We start from the raw sequence: 24,619 nt of genomic DNA, 5'->3' as shown, positions 1-24,619 counted from the left end.
AGCGTCAGTCACCTCCCTAGCGGCACCAGTTGTTTTTGTTGTGTCGGTCCGTTGAGTTGCGCGCCGGGTTTGATTAAAAAATAAATCCATTTGCGATTTAACTTAAAGAACAGTGAAAAAATATTGTGTTTCTTAAGCGAACTACTGATTAACCATTCAAGGTACATATGATTGTTTATTTAACCAAAAAATATTCTGTTACGTGCAACTATCAACAAAATATGAGTATTTATTTTTAAGTTTCCGATAAGACCACTATTTATAGCAATAGACCGGTGGTTTCTTGATAAGCAATGTAGAATAGTACTGTAGAGAAGGGTTTTTAATCCGTTTACGTGATTAAAATATATTTACGACAATTACATCACTATTTCGTGATAGGGATTCAATGGCATAATGCAAGAAAAGCGCAAATTCTACCCGCAGATATTTCCGACCGCAACTGCTTATTTGCCTATTAAATTGTGTGTTCTATCTAATATAAAATTCGTAAATTTTGCGACATTAACCAGGTATAGAATACTAAAGTTTGAAAATTAGATTTATCCGAATCTAACTGTAAATACACACACAATGATAAGCAAAATATAAAAATGTCTATTTTACATTTTGTTTATATTTTAAAGTAATGGGGTAGGTAGGTATATACCTAATAGGTTTCACCTGAAGAATATTATAAATCAAATTAACTTTTTCTATTTGTACCTACTGATTGTTATATTTCATACAATTTATGGAATAAATAACTAGTAATAAATATGAATATGCACATTATAATAGATACCTATTTACTTCAAAATTTTAATGAAAAGACATTTCATTTGAATAACTCATTCTATATAAAATTAAATTTAATAATATATTTCTATAGTAAAAATAATACTATAGTTTTCTCATGACATTATTCTTTGATTGAGAGTAATTTGTTCTGCTTCAGTTCATATTATGAATGACTGTGTCATGTAGTGATGATAATGTAATTTCCATGGTGATTGTGAAATTATTATTTTGTGACTAAAAATAATGAAAATGCAAAGGCAGAAAAGTCTGTGTGTCAGTATTTTAATCTTTTGAGCTTAACTGCTGAACCTATTTTGATGAAATTGACTATAGATATAGTTGAAGATCTGGTCAGGCATTTTTTTTTCTAAAAACAACTCCACATTATAACCAAATGACTTGCAAAAATTATTTATTAGGCAGGAATAAAAAATATTATTTATGGTAGATTGTATGGTTGTACCAAGTGGCATTCTGATCTCTATCTACACCTATGAGAAAATGATGTCTTTTTATGTATGAACCTAAGTATTTATCATTTTTTTGAAAGTATTTTGACTTGAATCTGTAGTGATAAATCTACTCCCATAGGTTTTGTCATAATGTTATGCAAAAACTATTTTTCAAAAACAACTTGATTATTCCATGCTCAGAGCCTATATAAATATTTATTATCAGTTACAAGACCTTAAAAGAAGTTTTCAATTATAAATAAATCATTCTGTTTTTTTACACTCTTTGAACACTTCATTGAATAAATCCATAGTAAATCTTGAATACTAATGATCTTCAGGTACAGAAAAACTTGTTTACAATAAATATATCTACTGCTCACTGCCTGTGGCTTCACTCGTGTAAAATTAAGGTAAAATAATTTACAGGCGGCGAAAATAAAACATGCGTAGTTAGACTTTCCTTAGGTCAGAGAACATGGCATTTTTAGCTTGTTTTCGTATTTTTTTTTAGTATATGTTGGTCGGAAATCTGCTTTAAATATATATATATATATATCAGCTTAGCCTTTCTTCCAAGCTATGTTGGAGTCGGCTTCCAGTCTCACCAGTTGCAGCTAAATATCAGTGTTTTACATGGAGCGACTGCCTATCTGACCTCCGCAACCCAGTTACCTGGGATAACACGATACCCTTTGGTAAGACTGGTTGTCAGACTTTCAAGCTTCTGACTACTGTTAACGACTGTCAAAGATCTTCGAAAATGACAGCCGGGACCCACAATTTAACGTGCCTTCCGAAACACGGAGGAGCTCGATATGTATAAGATGGTCACCCATCCACAAATCAACCTCGGCAAGCATGGCTTAACCTCAGAGATCGATCCGCGCGGCTGTTGTTAACTAAGCCACGAGCTCCTCCTATGGGTAAATATGGGTTAAAAAATGTTTTTTACATTTCATGAAACATTACGAAACGATGAAATACGACTCAAACATGCAGAATGGCAGACTGACGAAAATTATAAAAACGCAGTTTTTGCTTCGATTGCGATTATAAAGACCCCTCGTATATATATTTTCCTTTATTATCTCCAATGTACAGTCAATAGCAGTTATTTATGTACCTATAGGTATGATAATTATGTAAATTATCATTTATCCTGTATTGTTTCAGTTAGTTTTGTTTGAATATCGTATTACTAATTATATGCTACTCACCTACTGGGCCTACTGGGGTTTTCGGACCTTATTTCAAAGAGTACCTAATAAAATAATAACTAGTATTTTATACTTATTTTGAAAATATACATTAAGAGCAAATTGTCCTGTGTAAAAACATATCGTGAAAATAAAACATATTTGGCCTACGCAAATCGCAATTGCAATGACGATAACGATGGTGACCACATTTTGCGATATTATTCACTATAGGTACGATGTGTTTCATGTAAATCGAAATACCTATAGCTGAAAAGTGTTTGCTTTCGTTCAAATGTGCTGTTTTCTGACACTGCCGATCAGATAAAAAAAAACGCGCTACGATTAAGCGGAGCCGTCACCATAGGAGTGAAATTACTGTAGGGAATAGGTAGAGAACTGCAGGTTTTTTAAACCTAAAATTATTTAGGTAGGTAGGTACTTATTATAATAGTGAAGTAGGTAGGTAGGTACAATATTGGTGAGTTTGATGACTTTACGAAGGACGTAAGCATATTTTTAGAACAACCTTTATTTATATTCAGTTCTTAGAGCATATACACGTAGTGTTTTTATTCTTTGGGTAGGTATGTCAGTATTTATTCATTTTATATTGGAGACATGTTAAAAACACATAAAATAGGTACATAAAGTATTTTTGATTTTAGATAATCATTCCACTACCTTCATGGACCCAAGAACTTCAACCTTTTCATAACGCAGATCTTTTCGACTCTGAGTCATCAATAAATGCTGTGTTTCTATCGCATATCAAGTCAAATAGAGATTTTAATTCAATCATCGAATAAATATTATGCATTGCGTTAGAATTCATGGTACAAAAATACGAAAGTTTCACGAGAATATGAAAGTGTTTTCAACTGTACTAAAGCAATCTCTTCGTCTTTTTATTTTGAAATATAATTTTTTGAAAATTTATGGATAAATATATTTTTTTTATTTTCTTCGCAGATGTCGTGGGACAGATTAGACCTGGTAATCTTCGGAGCCACGGGGTTCACGGGCAAACAGACCGTGATACACATGATGGAGTTCGCGGAGAAGTACAACATACGCTCCTGGGGCGTCGCCGGCCGATCTGACAAGAAACTTGCCGAGCTGATGAAGGAAGTTGGTCAGAAGACTGGTGAGTACTGCTTTTATATCGTATCAGTCCACTGACGCCACTGGAGCGGAGTGTACTAATTCTATCTGATGCCACCGTAATAGATGAATAACAGGCCAATGAAAGATTGAAGCGTACACTAGCATCTGTTTTGGAAGCCTTTGCGTCTTGCGTGATCATAGTCTAATAATCTAACATCATCACCACAACCGACATTGGGCCAGGGTGGTGGATTCAACGCCCAATCTACCCTTATTACGGGAGGAGACCCTGGCCCCGCAGTTAGAAAGCCAAGGCTTAATTTTTAATGTTAAATGTCGTCATGCATTTTATCGTGGATTGCTTGACGTTATGGCAGGGGCGTAGCTGCCGCCAATTCTGCCGTATCAATTACACGGGGCCCCCGGGCTACGGGGCCCCCAAAAGTGTGTAAGGAAAAATAAATAATAATCATTATTATATTTTTTATTATTATTTAATATAATTTTCATTTGTGAAAAATCTTTACCCCCAAACAATATAAGGGCCCCCAAACAATTTTTTATACGGGGTCCCGCCAATGCACGCTACGCGACTGCGTTATGGCTAAAAATTTAAGAGCTAGTTTACACGGCGGAACCGCACGATTCCAGAATCGCATCCAGAATGCATGAGTTATCGTTCAGACATAACTGCGCGGTTACTGTATCCCACCCGCCAGGTGATATCGTATAATCTTTAGACTTAGCCCTAGTTCAGGCATTACAGACGCGTAGTCGTAAGCACAGGTGGAAACGGGGACGTGCAATTTAGACTGGGAACAAGAATACACGTGTACCTAGTACCTACCTACCTACAATTTGTTATGCGCTAAGCGCAGCGTCTGCAATATGCACACTATGCACCTTTAATTAAAAATGCAAATTCAGTAATATTTCACATGTGTGTAATATTGGATATTTACCCTTCACGGGTTTAGTTCAATGAGTCAATGACGATGTTTATTATGTATTTTTGTGCAATCATATTTTTTTCCCTCGCACATTGTTACATTAATTGTGGAGTGAGCTTCACGTGACTCGTATAGCAATTAATATTAGCGATCGTATCAAAGGTGTAGTTATTTTGCGTCTATATTTATTTAATAAGCCGTACTTAATATGGTTGTATAAAGACTTAAAGATGGACTCGATTCATTATTTAATTATTAAATACCAGGTCCCGCTCGCGATTTTGTGCTCGTGAAATGATTACTCGGGTTAAAAAAGTGCCCTATGTGTCATCCAAATTCGTTAAATTTGTTTCTGCGTGAAAGAGTAACAAACATACATACAAAAACTTACCATCACAAATTTTCGCATGTATAAAATGAAGTAGGATGATGTCCCCGTGCATTGAACTGCGACACTAATTCTCAACTAATCTAGAAATATGCCTAGAATTAAGTCTAGATATATTTCTAGTATTTTCTAGGCTAGTGTTTGTTTTCATAGTACCTACATATTTGATCTGACCCTGTATGAGACTAATTATTTATATTTCTTGGTATTTCGTGTCCTGCTGACTCTTGCAATTATAGTAATTACTGTCTGTCTGCCAGACAGATTACTGGAGGTTTTTTTTAAACAGTTATTATTTTCAATAATGTATACCTACTTTTTTAATATTCTGATTGAATTATCTACATTAAAATGTGTTAAGCTATTTTTGGCGCTGACTATAGGTCATCTATTTGTATTTTTCAAATATTTAATAGTAATAATGTTTTCTTGTTTACAATTTGAAAGTAAACTTAAAAAAACATATTTGTATTTCGACCGGAAATCGAACCCACCACACATTCTTAAAGCAAGTTCACCTTTTCTGTGTCTAAAACACGTGCAGTCAAAACATGCTTCGGCGTATTTCATGTTTTGTGAACGTCATAGAAACCAGTTTATTCGTACACCATTATAATGCAAATAAAAAAAACGAATAAACTTTTTTGTTAGTTGACTAAAAAATAATATTTTTAGTATCAAATATGATGAAATACTAATGATGCAACCTTGTATGCCTGAGAGTTCTCTGAAACGGTTGAAGGTATGTAGAGTCCCCAACCCGATCTTGGCAAGCGTGGTGGACTCGAGACCTAACCCCTCCGTCTTTCTGGGTTAAGAAGCATGCCCAATATATAAAACTATTCAGTCTATAACCTAAGGCTACCCACGTTTGGCCCACACTCTCACGAGGCTTGAAAGTAGACGAATTTGTGCTTGGCTTCTCTCGTATGTATCCTGTACCCTGTACATAGGATTATTCTTCAACTGGTCATTGCTAACATATAATTTAAAGGTAACAAAAAACATAAGGTTACATCGACGGTTTTTTATTCAACTTTATTTTCAACTATTACAAGTGGTATGACCTCCTCGATTAACATAATTATAGACTCATTACGGCACTAATTACAGTTCAAATGCTTATTCCTAAATTACCTACCTGGTTAACCTATATACCTACATAGTCTACATAAAATAAGATATATTTAATCCAAATATCTAAGATAATTATACCGAAATTACTAGAATTATGTAGTTTCAAACATTTTTGGACCATCTATGGATATAATTATGACATATGATTACCCTTTTAGGAGTACGCATTTTTATAAATTGTAACTATTTAAAACATTGTGGTAATTCTAAAATAGGAAAATTCATCACATACATCTCATGCCACAATAACAAATTAAGCCGACATTGTTCGCGCTAGCTTATATTGTATCGAATTTACCCAAAACCTTTTAAAAATCCTTTGAATCACTTCGTGTATTCATGAAAATCGCATGAAAATTGTGTCAGTAGTTTTTGAGTTGGCAAGCAGAAAAACAGACAGACGCTGCGCGGTTTCTTTACAATGCAGAAGATAATAGCTACCTATGTAATATTACTTATTCCTAAACATATAATTATAGAGGTGTTCGAATATGATATTTTCTTGCTGTTAATTTTATAACTGCCAAATATGAGTTTGAGTCTCAAGGTGTGGGTGAAGGTCGATTGATTTTTTACACGTGCTGTTGCGCGTTTAGTAATTTTTATGATCGTGTAAGATTTTTTTAGAATTTTATTGATTATATCCGCGACATGGACTTAAATAACTACTGTTTATGTGTTACATAATTCACGATATCGTAGGATTTTCGACCCTTTTTTTTACCAAAGTGTCGAGAGAGCTATCTATGTTCTGACAAAAAGGCGTGATGCGAAGGTGGTATATGTATCAGTAAAAAAAATATAGTACCGTGTTTTTGCTGCTACTGTGGAATGGTTCTGGAGTTCCTTCTGGACCTCCATGGTCTCTTTTCTGACCCAGGTCTACGTAGTCTCTCTACAGTTGCAAAGTGATGGTTGGGGGCTTTGCATCAGTTCAAAAACTGTTTAAAGAACTATCATGTGTCTATTCAAAGGTCATGATATTTCCAGTATTGCTTCCTCAACTGAACATTATTAATTTATAATACGTATCTAGTTTCAATAATGAATCACTTGCTAAATATCTATAAAAATGTAAGAATTACGATCAAATTCTGGCCGCAGTTTAACTTTAACATAATGATGTAACGTGGCTACTTTGGTATTCATATTAGTATTGAATTCAATGGCCGCATTTTAATTTATTGAATGCTTAGTAATTAATTGCGTAAATTGTGTAATTCATTTAGATAATTAAATAAGTAGAATAGTGAGTAGCCGCACGGTTACAGTTTCATATGCAAACGCCTGTGAACTGCCACTTAACCGTCATGGCGGTTGTTTACTGAATTGTAACCGCGCGGCTAGCCGTTCCCGCGTCTTACCGCTAGTGCGTTCGGGGGCTTAGACTTAAATCAAAGCTATGAGCCTCTAGCTGTTTTTATTAACTTTGGCTCATCCAGTCTACCTGTTTTTTAATATAAAATGACTTCATAATTTATTATTCATGCCGAATTTATCCACCTACGTTATAATTTTTAAGGCAAACTAATAAAGATATATACTTTTTTTTGTATATAGTTGGCAAGTAAGTAGGGAGATTAGAGAACCTTGGAAAGCACGTTTTGCCCAGATTATAATAAATAATTATGTGTTTATCCAAAAAAAAGTAGCTGCACCAAATAGGCCACAGTTAGCTGCATGCGCCTACGAGTCACTACTCACTAATGTTCTCAATGCAGAATTTTGTGTACCTCCGCCAGCCGCGAATCATGCACACAGACAGCAGAGTAGCTGAAAAGTCTGGGGCCCTGGTGCAAAAAAGTAAACTAGGGCCCTCTACATCTAAACTAATTGACACAATAAAGTAAATGGTTTATTGATCAGGGGCCGGGGCCACTCTGGGCTCGGGGGCCAACGCGGCTGCACCGTATAGCCATGCCGTAGAGAGCTACGCTACTGCACACAAAGCTCTCGACGCCTCTCTACTAAGTTGCTGGTCTGAATATAAGTGATCTAAATCGAGCTATTCTGTTTCGCTTTAATGACTAACTTCCTCCCAAGTGCAAAGTTCAATCATTGTTTCAAACAGTCCGCCAGTTGTTTATCTATAAAACTGCACTCATGAGGCGCTCGGAATTTTACGTAGATAATGCTTGAAAAAAAAAACAATAATAATGACCTTGATTACTTAGTCATTATAGATAATATGTTGGTACATACTATTTGTAATACAGACATACATAATGATATCTAGTTACCAAGACAATGAGTTGATAATTACTAAATCTATACTTATAAAAAACAAATGCTACTTTGTATGCTTGTCAAGATTGCTGTTATAGTTTTGGTTTATTTTATTGTTTTTTGGTTTGTTTTTTGGCATTAGGGGAAAGGCATTTTAACCTCACTTTGCGGTCACTACAACAATATGATGTAGAAACTTATGTTTTACTGTTCCATTCCAAGGAATATTCTCCATTCTCTAGGATAAGAATGAATGTAGTCCACATTGTGGAGCCTATCTAACTACTTAGAAGAGAGACAGGCATGCAAGATTTATCTGAATTCTGTATATTTACAAAATAACGTAGAGCTGTATCAATCACGCATTTGATGAAATTCTGATTTTTGTTTACCTCCACGAAGCCGCGACCCTTGCAAAGAAGAGTCTCTTGATATAGTACTATAGTATTTTTTCAAGAGAAATAGATCTCAAAAGTTGTCCAAGAAATCGTTACAAAGATCTAAAATGATTATAATACACACTACACATCATTGAAGAGTTAGACATATATTAACAAAACTTTCCAACTCTCCTTTCAAACCTAAAGATCAATACATTGTCTTAATTGCTTTTACCTCTATCTGTTCAAGAGTCTCAATACAAATGGTAATGCATTTCCGATACACTGGGATCATTGACCGGCTAACATAGCTCATTGTGAATCAATCGATATTAATTTGCAGTCCATCCGTGCTCATGTTCCGTATAAAACTATAGTAAGTGTGTGAGTGAATAAGTGATGATATCGGATTACTATTGTGACGTTTTCGTTTCAGATAGGTAGAAATAGTTAGCTCAAATCAAATCATTTATTCATTTAGGTCAAATATTGACACTTATGATAGTCGTTACAATTACTGAATCTACCACTAGCTCGGAAAGGGGGTAGAGCCTTATGAGAAGAGCTAGCGAGAAACTCACGGCCACTCTTTTCAATCGCCAAAAAGTTTTACAATGTGGTTGATACAATAATTGATCATGCGAGGAGCTGCCAACAATCAGCGATATAGACTAAACGTCAATTAAGTTAAATGAACATAGCTAGGTTATTTATTAGTCTCTGATCATACCGTATGTTGGGAGCACCTACTAGCATGTGATAATAAGAATATGGGCAGCAAGTGAGCACACTGGTTGTGAACATTATAAAAGAAAAAAGTGACAGTTTTATGAATAACATCAAATTGTACGTAACATCACCTATTTGCATCATTAATTGCCCATATTTTACAATATTTAGACCTACTGCTACTGAGTTTATACAATTTATAGCAAAGTTCCCTAATTTCAAAGAATCATAATCAAGCGAGCGACTAATCCCAAGAGCTATTGTCGTTTAGATACTCATCAATTCTGTAATAAGCTTTCCTAACGAGATGTTCCTTAACAGCAACTTTGAATTTTAGCAGGGGTAAATCCATGATGTGCTTTGGAAGCTTGTTGAAGAAACGAATGCCGAGACCTACAAACGAAGCTGTTGGATAATATATGATGTAGGTGTGATGTAATAGATTTGCCCTTATTTACGGGAAAATAAATGAATATTGCCTTAACTTAGAAATAATAGGGTAGTTGCCTACCAGTCAAATCAGTTACTCTTTATCAAAAACACATTTTAGTATAGAAATACGACGTAGTGACGTCACTATGTCATATTTTCGTTGGTATCAAATGCACTTATTACCTACTGTTGTCTCGGCAGCATTGTTTATAAATGTCTGCTTTTTTTTCTTTATACAGACTAATTACATCTTATACCTAGTATTTTATAACAAAATACCTAACTAGTTTGTTTACTAAGAACAAAAACGCTTCATCACTTAGTAGTGTAGGTAGATGATTATTTTATAATGGCATTGTTTACTAAGATCTTGTAATTTATTCTTTGGTTTAGATATAAATATGACAGGTGCAATTCAGGAAGTTAGAAATACGAAGCATCCTATTGTAGTGGCCTTATGTTTTAGTTTATTAAAGACATTTTGGCATAGATTAGCATTAAGATATTCTAAAATAATTAGTGCTTTTGGGTTTTCAACTTGTTTAAGCCGCTCGAAGACCTTTGACGTGGCTTAACGACTGTTATCCTGATTGACAACAACCGGGACCGACTTTTTACGCCCAATTCAAATACTTACTACTATGCGGACACCCATCTGTGGAATGGCCGCGACGAGGGTTTCTTATCTTCTACAGATCGTTTACCGACCGGTGAGCGCAACCGGCTATGGACTACCATTGTAAATGGTGTATTTCGTACATTTTTTTTCATAAACGTCTACATTCTGCCTTAAACCTACAGATATAACAGACAAGATCTTCAACTATGACCTTTGTCCATACACTACTAGGAAGTTTACTTAAAAAACATACTATTACTTCATTATTCAAATACTGCATTGTATAAATTAGCTATTTGTCCTAAGTACTAAGTACTAACAAATACTCTAACATTGTTCAATGTTCATTGTTTCTTTAAGTTTTCAACTAGTCTCCTAACTGTGTTGTTGTGTGGAATAAATCAACTCGCGTACGTTCTTGATTGGAGTTTTTTCTATGAACTATGGTCACAGAATAATAAGTACTATAGTACTATGGTGCCGAGTCGGAGTTTCAAACCTTTTCGAAACAACTTTATATTGATTGCTTGACTGAATGTCTAGAATTATTTACGGATCTAAGATTGATTCGCTGTTATAGCTTAGTGGTATAACAAACATACAAACACTGTTCAATGTTTCTTTAAGTTTTCAACTATTCTCATAACTGTGTTGTTGTGTGGAATAAATCAACTCGCGTACGTTCTTGATTGGAGTTTTTTCTATGAACTATGGTGCCGAGTCGGGGTTGTAAACCTTTTCGTAGCCTGGGAAAACTTTACATTGATTACTTGCACTGTTATTATGATAGAAAACTGAATACAATTATTGATCTGTCGAGAACCGAATTTAGATTTGCTGCTATAGTTGAATGGTATTTATTAAGTATCCTGTTCCCACGCAATTTATGTGCTTATTATAAAAAAATGATAGATGTATGTTAAAAAACATTGTATGGAAACTGTGTACATGAGGGTTCTTTAACTGTGTTTAAAGAATTCTACTTTTAACTTCTAGAGTCAGAGTCAGAATCGACTGTCTTCTTAAATCACATAAATTACGACTATAAAGAATTGTACTGTTTTCGTAGACCACAGGTTGGGTACCACTGGTGTATCTACAGTCTATACTTCTATAGAATGCAATTAGCTAGATACGTCTAATGAATTCTTACTTTTTTCTATGATTTGGAATAGAAACAGTTGCTAACGAATGCGTTGAGAAGTGCATCAATAAACTAACAATATGGTAGATATAATAGACTACAGCTGTTTTCCTGAATTAAATTGAGACGAAAAGGTTTTTGAATATTCATTTCATGTCTTTAGAAAATTCTAAGTAGCATCCCGAAACCACTTACGTATTACATGGAGAGTTAGCAATTGGTAGCTCTATATTAGTTTTACATAATATAATATAGGGGCTGGTTGCCGTCAAGTGAATAATTTCGCTTCATCCTAATGAACGACTTTTAGAATCACTTGGAATGAATTGCGGGGCGCGACGGTGGGGGCTTATGTTACAGATTTCTAAGCTACACTCTTAAATTAAGTATTTCAAGAATATAATGCAATCAAATGAAGCCTAGTTTTCAGTCGTAACAATAACAAATGATGACTCTGAAACAATGGGCTATATCGAATTAATTACCGCAACTAACATACATAATAAAGTGCATAATTAGAATAGAAACATTGTTTTAGAACGAATACTGCTAATTATCTAGTTTTTTTTGTCAAGAGCCTAAAATAAGAATAATAGGCAACTACTAATTATGTTTTTTATTGCTAATGCATGTTTTTATCGAAGAGCTTAGTTTTATAATTACCTTCCGTAGATGGCAGCTAGATTTTTTATTCGAACCTGCAAATGGGAATAAAATAAATTATAGCAAGAGTATCTATAACTAGCTGTCTTCCGTGGTTTTCTCACATGCGTCTCCTATTTTTCACCCGTTGTAGTCCAAAACGGCGTGATAGCTCCTATGACATGTCGAGACTATGTATTGTGTGTATTAGAAATAATCATCAGTTGTTTCAACGGCAAAGGAAAACACCGTGTTGCAATCTTGCATGCCTGAGTGTTCTTTAGAACAGTTCTTGAAAGTCTGCAAGTTTCCCAACGCGCACTTGGCCAGCGTGGTAAACTCAAGGCCTAAACCGGCCCTCATTACGGGAGGAGACCCTCACCCAGCAGTGGCACATTAATGGGTTAAATATTTATTTACAGTTGGTTTAAGAAAAGTCCATTATGTATGTTTGCAGATTTATTATTTAAAATTATACCGTTAAAGCAGTAATATTCCATAACATAATATAGCTATTTACTTTACCTGAAGAGTTATCTCAGTTGATAGGTCGCGAGGGTAGGTCAATAAATGACAGAAGCGATTACTGTCTGAATGATAATATTATTTTGTTGTTTGTTGCTAACGAAACAAATGTAGACCTGTGTGTGTGACAGTTACAAATTTTTGGGCAGATGCTCTAAAAATATAATATTTTATCCTGGAATTAAACAATTTCTGTCAAAATATATGATGCCGGGAAATTTAGGCCTGGTTTCATAAAACAGCTCGCGTGATGAAATATTGCCAGTGATTTTCATACATTTACTGTCACTTTATCTAGCAGTCTATTTGAAACTTATTCTTAAACTGCGTAACTCTAATAGACTTAAGAATCGGTGCTGATAGCAAGTACCAAAAAACTATTTTCTGCTACTCACCCGTTATTTCTCCAGGGACAAGGTAGAAGTTTAATGTTTATAAATACCACAATATCACTGTCACTTATATTTAAGTTTGTGATAGTAGTTAATGAATATATTATCATTAAAATAGGTATAACAAAAGCTTCTTAATATTTTTTTACAATGACCATGACTGACAACATTTTATGATAATTAACTAGATTCTAAGGCTTAGAATATAAGAAAAAAAGTACTGAAAATGTCATTAGTTGACAACGGAAACAATGTGCGTCAGTGTTGGGCAAAAACACTTTAGAATATCAATGAAGTCTTCCTATAATTAGCGACTTCCAAGTACCTACTGAGGAATTTTGTATGAAGAATGAATTTACTCTTTGCAGTAGGTCATAATATTACTACGATATCTATAATATTCTATAGACTAACGACTACGGAGTAGCCAGCGAGAACTGTTTTGTATGAAAAACCGTACAGCGCCCCTAGCGGGCTACTAAGGAACTAATTTTTCAATTAAGTAAAGTTTGCTGTCAAACGGTCAATACGATGGAATTACCTTTTTTCTTGCCCTTATCCCATATTGAATGTGGGGTCAGCAAAGAATGTATTCTTTTTAAAAAACTTGCTATCCCTCCAACATCAACATGACATGACATCAACTCCCCTTAGGAATACTATAGAGCTACCGAGTGTCAGACATCTTGCTACTGTGACACTAAGTATTGCATGTATAGTTTTTTATTAGTTTACCAAAATAAGTTGTCACTTGTCAAGTTAATAAATAAACATCGCGGGGGCCGTCCAGTCAGTAACCTTGGATCTATGTTGTGGACTTATGGTATAATTAGACGACTCGTTCTATCCGCTTGCGTGTATAAACAAAATAAAAACATCATGTATACAAAAACTGTATCTTTTAACATGCTCGGTGTTTTATGACCGGTCTAATATGTTTGTGGCGCGGTCGTGTATTCGAGTTTGGTCATGTGGTTTGATTTCCCAGGTCCGGCAAAAAACTATCTTTCCTCACTAATTTGTATTAGAATACTAGCTGAGCCTAATGGTTGAGTCTTATTTTTTTTATCACGCATTTTTTAAAATTATTCATTTTATATTGCTTATACAAAAATAAGTAATGAAATCGGTTCCGCCCATCTTGAGTTTAGTGCTTAGCAACACATTTGGCGATTCATTTTTTTTAAGTTGTATTTCATACACCTTTGCATACACTTTTAGATATAGATATCTGGCGTGACAATATGTATGTATGTCAGATATATTTTAACTTCTTATTTCGTTAAATCGGTCAGCAGTTTAACCGTGAAAGCTTTACAGACTCACTTTCTAGTTTAAAATGTTATATTAGCATTAAATATTAATAATTTCGTCTGATGACCTAATAATATTATTATGTATAGAATTAATTAGTTAAATATTAATTGTTTCCTCAAGTTTTGACTCAAAATAACGATGAAATATATTTTATCCTTGCCAATTATAAATATTGATTATATTATGTTAATAATTATTTTAATTATATTGCCAGTGACAATTATAACTTGATGATCAAAGACCAAATTAGTACTCAAGGTCTAACTTCTCTCACGTTGTTTCGGTAAAATATAGACTTATTTTTAAAGGGGCTTAGGAATTGTCTTCCCTACTACCGTACAAGGGATTCGATTTAGGGATCTCGGACATTCTCGAATTAAAAGGCTTTCAAAAACCTGCGTTTGACCTTGGGAATCCAACTATCACCTTAATAAATTTTGTCAAATTCGGTTCAGCCGTTATCATACAAAGAAGCAAAGAAAGCTTGTTAATGTATCTATACCTATAAGCGCGTCTATCAGTTATTTTGTTACCATAGTACAAGCTCCATTTGGAATCCAATGAGTGAGGGTAGTCCAAACAAATTCACATAATTCTGACATATATCTATTTATTTAATTTTCCAGGTAAGAAGTCAGCAGCCCACGCAGTGACGGTCATCATAGCGGACATAAACGATGAGAAGTCGCTCAAGAACATGTGTTCTAGGTGCAAAGTGCTGGTGAACTGCTGCGGCCCTTACCGGCTGTACGGCGAGCCTGTGGTTAAAGCCGCCGTTGAGAGTAAAACACATTACGTCGATATTAGTGGAGAACCGCAGGTGAGGCTTCTTGGGGTTTTTAAACACTGTTTTAGAACTAGTTTTCAGAAACATACAAACATGCGATACAAATAGAGTCTCCTTGATTGTAGTGATGCTACAAATATTTGTTCCTTGTGAAAGTCGAACACTCGAAATTTTCTTATTTCGTTATTCAAATGAATAATAATAAAGAAACGTTGAGCTTACAGATCGGTAAAAGCTCTGCGGTTGGCGCACTTGGCGCAGTCATTCCAAAGATGGGTGATTGCTTAGTGGTATTTGCATTGAGTATCGCCGTGCATCAGAGAGTATGTAGACAACTAGTCTCTGTTGTTGTAGGAACCACTAACTGTATGATAAGAAGAAATAGAAGTCGTTAAGCTATGTAAAAGGCCCTCAGGGTGGCTTAAATAATTAGAAACTAGGTTGATCACTAACCATACGATAAATAAATGAAGCGATGAATACATTTCCCTCGTTTGAAAGCAGTCTATCAGTCGGGGCCTATTCAAAACCTAAATGGGCTCTCGTGAATTGACAGGACAGGCCCGAGTCTGGCAGTCGGACTGTAATAGATTTTATTAAGACACGGTGACATCATAATCTGCGAATGTTAGTAAAAAACCGGTTCATCTTGTTACTTATTGATTAAACAGTATTCATTTTAGATACTTAAATTATTTTTTTTTGTGAATCATGTTTATTGAATTATATTAATTTTCAAGTTTATGCTAGATTTTTTAGCTAGATCCTTTTGATAATCCTAGTTACGAATAATTATTATTTATGTGTTAGCTTTGATCCAAGTCTTTACGGTAGCTTTAGCTGCAAACAATATGATATACCTACTTTCACATTTATAATAATACTAGACTGAGTTAATGCTTATCTTATTTAGCCTCCGTCCCCTGAAGAAAAAGCCGGCGGACATCCTCCGTGGCAGTGGATCGAGAGGTCGTGGGTTCGATTCCCAAGCGGAACAATTATTTGTACGATCCACACATAATAGTTTCGGGTCTGGTTGTACTTTGTGTCCGTTGTTTGTACGTCTGTAGACCCGCGATACAAGAGCAAATCTTAGTGCGGAGGTTGTAATAAAAAGGAAGGCGTGCCTTTTCATGGATATAAATATTTAACAGTTTTCTCACTTGTTTAAAGTTTATGGAGAAAATGCAACTGAAGTACAACGACATGGCGTGCGAAGCGGGAGTCTACATCATAAGCGCATGCGGCTGGGACAGTATCCCTTCAGACATGGGCGTTATGTTCCTCAAACAAAACTTTGAAGGTATGTCACTGTTATAAATAAAATCAAATTTTAAACCATTAAGTTCTTTCCCACTGATTGGCAAGAGAGTGTTTTCTCGGAATGAGGAAAGGGTTAGACTTTGAGTCCACCACGCTGTCTGAGCGCGGGTTCCGGTCTGTCCATTTCTTCAAGAACTGTATAGGCATGCAAGTTTTTATCACAATGGTGTCTTTCACCGTTAAAACCATTGAAATGATTTCTACTGTCATTGTACTTGCTCTTCTTTTTACATACGTTTGATAAAAAACAGGGTTTAAAATGAAGAACAGTGACTCACAGCTCTGCCAAAATAACCTGTCCCTCCATCTATTACCCTCACTTAGAAAATGAAAAAACAAAACGAAAAAACACACTTTAACCTTTGAAATGGTTATGATGTTTTTCCTCAGGTACACTAAATTCAGTTCGTTCGTACATGAAGTCGGAGATACCTCCAGAAGCGATGGCCAAAGCTGAAGGTCGAGGAGTCATCAACTATGGAACTTGGGAGTCGCTGGTGCACGGGTAAGTGTCCTAACGCAATAAATAACTTACCGTCAGAAACAGATAGTTTAATACTTAATAGAGCCTATTAAAATACTTTTGATTAAGAATATCAACTGACGATTAGGTGTAGTTGCGTGGATTGTCTTTGGGGTCTGGACGGTAGTGTATCCGACTGCTGATCATGAGGTCTTGAGTTCGATTCCCGAGTCGAATAATGTACTTTTGGTCTTTTATAATTTATATCAGTTTTTTTTATAGAAGCCTAGTTTGGTAACGAACCTGAAAAATGGCAATAGACTCGTCACCTGTTGTCACATGTGACTAGTATTGTATAAGGCGAAACGTGAGTGTATTTTCGTTAACTTCTGCATAGATCTATGAGTGTAACAGGCGTGATGATATGTCAAATAAAGTCCATATTATGTGTCAAGACAAAATAAATACTTATGCCTTTGTTTTTTATTACAGTGTGGCCCACAACAATGAACTACCAGCGTTACGTAAGAAGCTATATCCAGAGCCTCTGCCGAGCCTCAAGCCTAAACTGTGCAGACAGTGAGTACTTTATGCCTATGTAACGCCATCTAGTAAAATTATTAGCAAATTGTTTGCGAACAGTTCTGTTCATTAAATTAATTTATTTTACGGTGTTTATTGCGTATTTAGATAAAAAGTCATTCCATTTGGTTGGGTTAATTGAACAATATTTGGATCAAAGTAGTTTTATTTATCTATTAACGAAATTAGTTGTAATCGTGAGTCGAGTTTTAATATTATTTATACTTTGAAAATGTACTTATGTTAAAACACATGTTTGCGACTTTTATTTCAACATGGTTGCTTAGTACGAAAATACGACTGTAAAATATTTTTTGATATATATTATTTCATACTGTGTTTTCGGCGGAATTAGGCATAACGCCGGGATAGCCACGAAGCTAAACATAAAAAAAAGTTGTTTATTTTAATATCACAGGTCATTTATTTTCAATTAACCCAATCTATTGTAACAATAGAATAAATTAATTCTTTATAAGCGTATTTATATATGCCGGTTTAATTATTCATCATAAATTGCATGCCGTAATACTGAATCAGATTCATTTATTTTGCGAATATCAACGCCATTTTGCACGCAGTCATTACTAATTTTGCGCGTAATATTATCATTTTATTTTTACTATGCATTTAATGCTTAAAACGAAGGATTTGCGTTTAATAAATAATTTTATTTATTATGTTCGGAGTCAATATATTACAATCAGGGTCACAACTTGTGAATAAGTATCACATAACTTATCAGACGGAAAGTTGTTACTTTGCTATAAAGTAATATGTCAACAAATTTATGAAACGTATTCTTTCTCCTTATCTAGCAGATAAGTTAAGTGACACTTATTCATAACCTGTGAAACGGTCCCTAAAGATTGTTTTCGTAAAATAATATTAAATATATGAAGAGTTACGATGAAAAAAGACTCTGATAATTTAAATCAATCATACATTGTGTTTGACTCTGGATTCACAAATTCCTATGAAGTTATGGTGAAATGGATATTGAAAGTAAGTTTATTATAACATATTTATATTTTTGAGTTCTTTAAATATTATTATTTAAGTTTAGCTTTTTATTGTGATGTCTTTATAAATACTGAACATGAACCTTAATCGACACATCAACGCCATCTATCGGTTCGACAAAGACAACTTTATATACATTTCTATACACCAGTTACATTTTTTTTAGTTTACAAATCTAAATATTTAGAGGATTTATAATCTTTTAAAACACATGCTTATTCATACATAATATACTCACTATGAAGATAGGTATATAGTCATATATTATACTATAAAATATTTTTAAAGGCGGTAAATATGACACCGTTGACATCCATTTCTCAAAGACCACATTAAATAGGTGATGGTTACTTTAACAAGTTTACAAAAACAAAAATACATCTATCCTTGTCTCCCTTACAGAATAATGCACAAGAAAGACGGAGACAGCGAATACTACCTCCCTTTCTTAGGAGCGGACGAATCAGTAGTATTTCGAACTCAACACGACTTACATTTCAAAGATAACGAAAGGCCAATCCAATTTAAAATTTACTTCAAATCTGGTGGATTTTTTAGAACAATTATGACCATATTCGCTGGAGCATTCTTTTTCATTATGGCCAAAATGCGTTGTACAAGAAATCTTTTGTTGAAATACCCGAAGTTCTTTTCTATGGGAAGAGTGACTAAAGAAGGCCCTGTTGATATTGTGATGAATAATACGTATTTCAGTTTTGATATGATTGGGGAGGGATGGGAAGAGGGGGCTGATATTGATAAAACTAAGCCTAATAAGAGGGTTATGGGAAAGGTGCGTATTTATTGGTATTTTTTTGGTCATGGATTTTTATAGCGGGCGTATTCCCGGACATTAGATATCGTTAGTAAATAACAAATACGAAGTTACGTATACGCCCGTAGATATACGTATACTTACGTACACCGTATACTTAAGCTTAAGGCTTAATTGTTTTCCAGAAACTTTAATTGAATTTTATAGAAGTTTATAAAATACACAAGAATTTAAAAGATTTTTTTTTTATATGCATAATGAAAACATTTACTTTTATACAATCAATAAGTAAAAGTAATCTATCCTGAAAATAGCACCTAGATAAGGCTTTAGTATCTACAATATCCTTTTTTCATTTCAGTCGGCTAGTAATTTCTATTAATTATTTTAATTAGGTCACTCTACAGTAACGTACATTTTTCAGGTGTCTGGAGTGAACCCCGCGTATGGCGCTACTTGTGTAGCTTTGCTATCATCTGCAATTATCATATTAAAGGAGAGTGATAAAATGCCTGGCACGTGAGTAGTTCTGTTTTACATCGTTTGACGAAAACATGAAATATTTCAATTTGACCTATCAAATGTGGTTTACAATACATTAATTATAGCTCAAGTAATTTTCAAATATTTTATTTTGACTAACAAACTTTTATGTTTTAGTTTACATTGATTTACTAAATATTTAAGCGTGCGTTGGTTGTGTTACCTTAACCAAAATTTGATGAATCGCAATGTATACTTACATAAAAATTTTGTTTACTCTTAAGAAAATTGTCTAATTTTTCTGTATATTTTCAGCGGCGGAGTGATGACAACGGGAATGGCTTTCAAAGACACGACTCTCATCAATTACTTGAATGAAAATAATCTGAAATACGAAATATACAAGCCGATAAACATCGTCTAATAACAACAGTGATCTCACAAGAACACCTGTAGGAAGAACACAAAACTTTATATTGAAATGAATCCGTCCATATTTTGAAATTTTCTAGATATAAGTATTTTTATGTAATAAGGATCAACACACTCATGAATTATTTAAAGTCTTATTTGCTTGACGGTAGTCGCAAGTAATTTTCTATAATAGGAATGACAGGACTCTAGGTTTTTCGAATGTTTATACATTCTCGTATTTACCGTTATATACCTAGTTCGTATACTGTAAGTTAACCGATTGCAGCTCATAGAGAGGTATGTTATATTGAGTTTTATTATATTGATTATTAGATTCAAAATTTTCATTAGAACAAAGATGAGATTGTTTGCAAGCAGCATGTGATATGAAGGCAACTAAAAAGATGTGAAGAAAGTACAATTTAATTAAATTAAAATAATATTGTTACAATAAGGGATTATTTTTGGGCTGTTATAGTTATTAAGTATTTACCCGCGACTTCGTCCGCCACCTGAATTTTCCCATGGAAATGCGTCATTTTCCCGGGGTAAAAAGTATCCTATGTCCTTTCTCGGGTATCAAAATATCTATGTACCAAATTTCATGCAAATTGGTTCAGTAGTTTGGACGTGATTGAGTAACAGACAGACAGACAGAGTTACTTTCGCATTTATAATATTAGTATGGATTATTTTAGTTGCTCGTGAAGAGTCGCACTTACCATAACGTCAGCAACCCATCGGTAATGTAAAGCTAGCCTATCCATTACTGATTGTACAATATAGGAAACGGTCGTAAGATAGATCAATTAGTTGAAATATTGTTTTTTTAAATTTTGTGATAATATTGAAAATAATCTTTTAAAATTCTTGCCCGTGAAATACTTTCTAATTGTTATTAGTTATAGTAGGAACGGCTCTGAAACGCCTGTGTCTAATGGATAGCTGCATTTAAGATCTGTCATTATTGATATAGTTTTAAGGTTGATAATAGGTTAATGTTTTTTATATACATTTTAAGTGAGGGAATTTGTGCAAATGTATTAGTTTTATCATATTGTTTTATGTATTATGCCATAATTAACAAATATAAGGGTATTAACATGGTATTAAGTACAATACTGATAATTTTTATATTAGCTTTAGCAGTCAGCGCCATCTACAGAATAATAGGATCAACTAGTCAAAGTATAGTTAACAGGGCTGTTACATAGATGTCACTAGTTGTGTTATTGTAAAAGTTAGTATTGTAATTGTATTTAAAATAATGTATGTATTTGTATAATATTGTTTATTAAACAACATTTATGGATTTATTTATATTTTGTGATAAATATTTGTGATAATACTTAACGTTTTGTGGTCTAGTATTGTAAGCGTACAGTAAGAATTTTTAATTTGCACATTTTTTAAATCATACACGGCATCTCAATTTATGTAGTAGTCAATACTTTTTAATCACATTGTAGAATATTAAAAAACAAATGTTCGTAAATATTATTTTATTTACACCTATCAATTTATTTATGCTAATAATAGCATTAGTACTCTTGTAAAACTTACAATCCTTTCCAATCCTCTCTGCTTGCTAGTAGGGGCCATACGGGTCACCCTCTTGAATAGAATTAAAAATACTATAGAAACTTCTATTTTAAGTAAGTACTTATCAAAACATCAACACTGGCCTGGCCAATGATGATCATCAAAAGACTTTACATTTACTAACCCAAAACATTTCTTCCAGAAAAATCCACAAGAAAGAAGGCGAAGGAAACTACTACCTACCATTCCTAGGCGCAGACGAGTCAGTAGTCTACCGAACACAGCGCTACCTATTCCACCGGGAAGGCCAACGACCCATACAATTCAAAGCGTACTTCGAATCAGGCTCTTTACTCAGAACATTTGGCTTTTTCCTCTTCGCAGTGATGATATTCCTCATGACTAGGTTGACATGTTTCATGAAGTTATTGCTATGCTTCCCAAGGCTCTTTACATGGGGTTTCGTGTCCCGGGACGGTCCTACTGAAGCGGTAATGAATGCCTGCAAGTTTACTTTCGAATTGATCGGTGAAGGGTGGAAGAAGGGAACGGATATTGATGGGAAACCTAATAAGAAGATGGTCGTTATGGTAAGTGGATATTGATTTATTGATTTTTGGTACTAAGATGTCTATGTGTGTTTTAAAAATTCGGAAGATTTTTTTGGGGATTGCTTTTGCGGATTGTTCCAAAATATTTGCTTAGAATTCGTATGTATGTTGAAGTCAACATTTTCTGTAAATTTTAACCGTTTAACTAATAGATATTCAATAATATTGTATTTTATGAATTAAGTACTAATTTCCTTGAATAATATATCTCTTAGCTATATATTATTCAGAAAATAATTGAATGGTTTATAAAAACTAGACTAGGCTAGTTAATTACCTACACTTATACTACAATATTTAATGATATGTGTTTATTATGAGTTATTTCTAATTTATTTATATGTTTGTTCACCAGGTTACCGGTACCAACCCAGGCTACGGTGCAACCTGCGTCGCATTGCTGTCCTCTGCTGTCGTCATTCTTAAAGAACGAGAGCATTTGTCCGGAAGGTGAGCAGCCTTTCTACATTTGTAGTCAACAAAGTAACCTTCATAAAATAAGAGAATAGTAGGAATACTTAATATTTTATTTGCGTAACGGCTGCCAGTCATAACGTTCAAATCCCAATTATAACAAAGTGCTGTTTTCTAATTTCTGTTAGGATTTTTTCAAAAGTTATTGTGGGTTGCGTATACGTACATATACGTACTCGTGATAAGTTCACTTCTTGTTACAAGACACTAAATAATTAACGCTAAAATGTATGTATATTGACACCATTATCCTTTAGGTATGATAGACGTGAATATAACATGAATTTTTCTTATTTGTAAAGCAAAAAGAACTTAAACAACTTACCTGGTTAAGTATTTTAATTATGCGAGCTGACGTGGTAAAAAAATCATTTTTATAAGCAAGTAAAGCTTTAATTAAAGCTACTTTATAAATTTTCAGTGGTGGTGTAATGACTCCCGGCGCGGTGTTCAAGTCGACCAATCTCATCCGTTACCTGAACGAGAACGATCTCAACTACGAGGTTGTCAGCGAACGAGACATTTAAACTATTACTTAGAGATTTAGTTATAACGTGCGTAATTCCATGCGATGTAACAACTATGTATCATTTGACAAATTATACCTGTAATATGACTGCCTCTGTGGCGCGGCTGCCGCGCAAAAGAAATCTCGGGTTCAAATTCTGGGTCGGGCCGAAAAGTATTTTCTGAGATTTTTTCACAGATTGCCCGGAGTCAGGAAGTTGATGTCATAGACCTCCGTGCCTCGGAGAGCATGTTAAGCCTTCGGTCCTGTGTCTGACCTCTCACTGGTCGCGTCGGTTATCCCTCCCACCGGGTTATGAGAGCAAAGACATAGAGAGTGTACCTAGGCTATGTATTGTTCACTGCATTTCACTAAAAATGTATGCGCCTAGGGACACAAGTCTTTTTTTATTATGGCAACCAATTTAGAAGTCATACGCGGAATAATTCATGCTATATGGTTATGTGCGTTTCGTGTCCCTACTTGGTAAAATTTGCAAAATGTTCCATGTTGCGTGGATCTTTACGCATTATTTTGGTTTACATTCAGCATTTACCAATAGATTTTAAATAGTATTCAATATAAGGGGCTTCTGATACTATAGAATTAAAATAGCTGTTTGAGGCTTTAGTCAGGCTTTTACAAACTTGACGTGCTTTGCTTAAATGATATATAACGTAGAAACTTTTGATAATTCTAATTTATTTAGTATTTAACCAAAGTTGATGTTTAAACATTATTTATAAGTCAATTTCACAAGTAATTGGGAATTATTAGCTTTCTTCTAAATACGTGCTTTTCGTTGCCTGCTTTCTCAGAAGTCCTTTAGCAGCCCTTGCTACTGCTGCCATCTACCACAGTTCACAGAACTAGTCAAGTCCAAATGTTTACGTAAATCTCATATAGATGTCACCAGTTGATCGTTAATAGTTACTAATGTTTGCAATAGATGGCGTTAGTATACCAAAGTTTTATATATTTTTATTATTTTTAGTGTTTTATTTGATGTTTTAATATAATATTATTAAACGGTGCTTTATGCTTGGATGTGAGCATTGGAATGCCTTACGATATGTATGTTGTAATAAATATAAATGAAATGGATGGCTTATTTTTTTAATAAATTATTATATGGTAATCTTTGACAGTTTTATTTGCCGTTTATTCGTATACTAAGTGTCCACTAGTGTCTACTTCAAAGTAGTCTAGTTTAAA

General features: G+C 34.2%; 1 protein-coding gene across 2 annotated transcripts; it reads left to right on the top strand.

Annotated features, from left to right (window-relative positions):
- LOC142976483 (saccharopine dehydrogenase-like oxidoreductase) lies at positions 1–24,542 on the top strand. 2 transcript variants are annotated; one of them, XM_076119879.1, is made up of 9 exons: positions 1–161; positions 3,404–3,578; positions 15,046–15,239; positions 16,380–16,509; positions 16,920–17,034; positions 17,485–17,571; positions 22,014–22,401; positions 22,778–22,872; positions 23,318–24,542. In XM_076119879.1, exons 2-9 carry the CDS (start codon positions 3,404–3,406, stop codon positions 23,421–23,423), a joined length of 1,290 nt encoding a protein of 429 aa, XP_075975994.1. In that variant the 5' UTR covers positions 1–161; the 3' UTR covers positions 23,424–24,542. The 2 variants fall into 2 exon arrangements, with proteins under 2 accessions (XP_075975994.1, XP_075975993.1); XM_076119878.1 differs by lacking the exons at positions 22,014–22,401; positions 22,778–22,872; positions 23,318–24,542 and adding exons at positions 19,000–19,390; positions 19,797–19,891; positions 20,171–21,850.
- Positions 24,543–24,619: the final 77 nt, after the last annotated feature.

The sequence above is a fragment of the Anticarsia gemmatalis genome, chromosome 11 (assembly GCF_050436995.1).
Source record: "Anticarsia gemmatalis isolate Benzon Research Colony breed Stoneville strain chromosome 11, ilAntGemm2 primary, whole genome shotgun sequence".
Classification (NCBI taxonomy): domain Eukaryota; kingdom Metazoa; phylum Arthropoda; class Insecta; order Lepidoptera; family Erebidae; genus Anticarsia; species Anticarsia gemmatalis.
Note: the sequence above shows the minus strand (reverse complement) of the source record. Positions and strands in the feature narration are given on the sequence as shown.

Excerpts from the sequence above, each read along its gene's own strand:
- LOC142976483 (XM_076119878.1), top strand. The coding sequence starts at position 3,404 with ATGTCGTGGGACAGATTAGACCTGGTAATCTTCGGAGCCACGGGGTTC. Across the intron at positions 16,510-16,919 it reads CCTCAAACAAAACTTTGAAG|GTACACTAAATTCAGTTCGT; the intron begins GTATGTCACTGT and ends GTTTTTCCTCAG. Across the intron at positions 19,391-19,796 it reads ATAAGAGGGTTATGGGAAAG|GTGTCTGGAGTGAACCCCGC; the intron begins GTGCGTATTTAT and ends TACATTTTTCAG.